The 3,637-nt window shown below is 33.8% G+C and overlaps 1 protein-coding gene across 1 annotated transcript; it reads left to right on the top strand.

Moving 5' to 3' along the window:
- Positions 1 to 1,836: 1,836 nt before the first annotated feature.
- Positions 1,837 to 3,352, top strand: LOC107909987 (peroxidase 3-like). The gene is given in 4 exon segments (NM_001327030.1): positions 1,837 to 2,072; positions 2,158 to 2,349; positions 2,436 to 2,598; positions 2,684 to 3,352. Coding segments are annotated over 4 exon segments (984 nt in total). The 5' UTR covers positions 1,837 to 1,859; the 3' UTR covers positions 3,100 to 3,352.
- Positions 3,353 to 3,637: the final 285 nt, after the last annotated feature.

A 3,637-nucleotide genomic window follows, 5' to 3' on the forward strand; every position in this document is an offset into this window, starting at 1 on the left:
AATAAATGTATTTTCATGTGAGCTAAAAGAAATGGTATGAAATGAGTAATAGTTATGAATGAGATTGAGTAGTGATATGGATTGAGCTATGTGTTAGCAAATATGTCATATAGCATTTTAAATGATGAGTTAAATTTATTATATTATGAAAGTACTAAGCTCTAAGCTTATTGTGTGAAGTTTTCTCTGTTGTACAGTGTTATAAATCTAGCTCGGATCCAGGGATCGTTAGCGACACAATCACACTGTCGAACATCTATTTTGGTACCTTTTTGAAAAGTATATACTAAAGTATGGCATGTATAGACTAGAGAACTTGGGATTTGTTTTAAGAGGTGTAAATCTTGCCATGTGATACGACATGATATTAATTGTGATTATGGTTGATTTGTTGGTTATTAAGTCAAGCACAACATGTGAATTGGTGTAGTTATTAATTAATAAATGGAATATGATGGTATAAATTCTGTAATTGTGAAAAAAAAATGGCTTTTGTTTTTAAGGTGATGTGCGCAAAATAGGATAGCATTAAAAGTATGTTCGGCTATGCTGTAGGTTACTATGTCGCATATGTGAAGGCATATTAAGTAGTGTAATATGATTTGATTAGTTTTAATGTGCACAAGTGTAGAAGTTTTAATCATATATGCTTGAATGTATTAATGTATGCGCGTGAAATTGTAGTGTAACAAGCTTTCTTATAATTTGATAAGTCGTATGCCATAAGTGAGATGTATGTATGATTCAAATATGTGATTAAAAAGTTGATATTAATTAATTAAATTTTTGGAGCATAATTTGTATATGTGAAAGAGTTAAATAAGCATGTTTTGATCATGTTTAGTTGTGTGTTTAATATGACTGAATGTGATTTATACGATTAATTCAATGGTTACTCTTGAAATTAAAAATTTATTATAATGAGTTATTATAACTTTGTGCATGATTTGAATTGAATGATAGTATTAAGTTGTGTTTTTTATCAGTAATGCCTGAAACCCTAATCCGGCGACGGATACAAGTTAGGGGTGTTACGCTTTTACTCTTCAGTTTTTTTTATGAAACTACTTTGAACGTCACAAATCTACGAACCAAAATCCACAACTTCTTCTCCGGTCTCTAACACTTATCGTCAAATCGACTTAGATTTAAGATATACTCTTCTACTCGTTGATGGATACTGACTCACTATACCGATCGTCAAATCCTAGCTTGAAACTTGCAGCCAAGCGTAAAAAAAAAAACCTTAACAACCCAATAACTTAAATAAAAACTTCCGGATAGTTTAATGACTTAATTAAAAATTTTCGAGTAGTTTAGTAACTTTAATGAAAATTTTACTGAGTAAAACGTAAATTTACTAATAATTTAGTGGTATTAGGAATAGTTTATCAAATATAAATTATTGGTGTATGAAAGCTAAACACTTTTCTAAAGTAAGAAATAATAAACACAATCTACATCCTTACAAGCTTATTAGCCACGTATACTGATTACAACGGTAATTAAACTTGAACATTGATTTGACATGGATAAACATGTATAAGCTTAATCTCCGTATAATAATTAGTTTATTAAAATAAAATGAATCCTATGTCATTTTTCTTTGATACGTAAGAGACAGGCATAACTAATCACATATTTTATTTCATTCTTTTCATAAAATTATATTAAAGTATATCTTAAGATAATTAGGAAGGTGGCTAACGGGCTTCAGTATCTTACATTTTTTATTTTTTCTTAGACTTAGAGTAGTTAAAATCAATGTCTATAAAAGCCTATAATCTTAAACAGCATCTAAGTTTGCTTGCTTTCTTTCAAACAGGTTTTCTCATAGAATCTGAAACAGCAAGTTATCAATGGCAGGAACTGGGTTTCCGGGGTTTATCATTGTCTTTGGTCTATTAGCGTTTATAGGCTCAACTAATGCTCAATTGCAGATGAACTTTTATGCTAAAAGCTGTCCCAAAGCTGAGAAAATTATCTCAGATTATGTTAAAGAACACATCCCTAATGCTCCATCACTGGCTGCCTCTTTCATTCGCATGCACTTCCATGATTGCTTCGTCAGGGTAAGTAATTTTCACTTTTTCTTTCTGTCAGTAAAGTGAAATCCAAGGACTGAATGATAATTTGCTTCTTCATTTTTTTTTCCAGGGCTGTGATGGATCAGTGCTTTTAAACTCCACCAATGGCCAATCACCAGAAAAGAATGCTGTCCCGAATCAAACTCTAAGAGGCTTTGATTTCATTGACAGAGTGAAAAGCTTGGTTGAAGCTGAATGCCCAGGCATTGTCTCTTGTGCTGATATCCTTACTTTAGTTGCAAGGGACTCAATCGTCACCGTTGTAAGTAAAATCACTTTCCATTTCATAATTTTCACCATAAATAGTAGACAAATTTAATGGAAAAGGGTTGCTGTTTCTTCCAACAGGGAGGTCCATTTTGGCAAGTTCCAACAGGTCGAAGGGATGGAGTGATCTCAAATGTTACTGAAGCTAACAACAATATTCCAAGCCCATTCAGCAACTTCACAACTCTCCTTACACTTTTCAACAACCAAGGACTCGATACAAATGACTTGGTCCTCCTATCCGGTATATACTATAGGATTAACAATTGATCATTTTAACAGTATTTGCGACGAACTGAAATATATACTATCGTCTGGTCGTGTTTTAGGGGCTCACACCATCGGCATAGCTCACTGCCCAGCATTTTCACGCCGATTGTACAATTCGACCGGCCCTGGGGGAGTAGACCCAACGCTTGACAGTGAATACGCAGCTAACCTCAAAACAAACAAGTGTACAACACCCAATGATAACACCACAATAGTTGAGATGGACCCTGGAAGCCGTAAGACCTTTGATCTTAGCTACTACACATTGTTAACCAAAAGAAGGGGTCTTTTCAATTCCGATGCTGCTTTAACTACGGACTCCACTAGCTTGGGTCTTATCAACCAGCTTCTTTCGAGCCCTCAGTCGTTTTTCTATGCTCAGTTTGCAAAGTCTATGGAGAAAATGGGTCGGATTAATATCAAAACAGGATCCCAAGGTGAGATAAGGAAGCAATGTGCACTCGTCAACAGTTAAAAAAAACACTTAATTCAGCTGAAGAAGGTTCCTTCAAAATTGTATAGGGAAGTTTCATAGTGTGGTCTCGGTGGGTGCTCTGTGTGTGTGTGTCATGTCCTGAATAATTGGGCTCACTGTTACGTTTTTTCTTCTTTTTCCTTTTTATGTTCTTTTTTTGTTGTTGAGCTCAATGGGTTTCATAATCTTCATATGTTATGTATTTGGGTGGATTGAATAATTTATTCTTAATTTATTAACTTTACGTTTGATACTCTCTTTTCCTTTTTCAATTTTTATTCTTTGGAATGATAGATAATGATGTACTTGCATGCTGTTTTTTACACTCATTGTGTTAATTAGCGTCATAAATTTATGTATGGCCCAATCTAGCTCAATATAGATTTTGGTTATTGCTTCACTCAAACTACTTAATATGGCTAGTTGGCTAATTCCATTGAATATTGAGTTCACTACTTTTGCTTTAAAAAGTTATCAGCTACGCCAACAGTCTTTCAAAGTTTGAATGAAGGACTGTCAATTTCTCGGGACCTCTCTA

Source organism: Gossypium hirsutum, chromosome D02, assembly GCF_007990345.1.
Source record: "Gossypium hirsutum isolate 1008001.06 chromosome D02, Gossypium_hirsutum_v2.1, whole genome shotgun sequence".
Classification (NCBI taxonomy): Eukaryota; Viridiplantae; Streptophyta; class Magnoliopsida; order Malvales; family Malvaceae; genus Gossypium; species Gossypium hirsutum.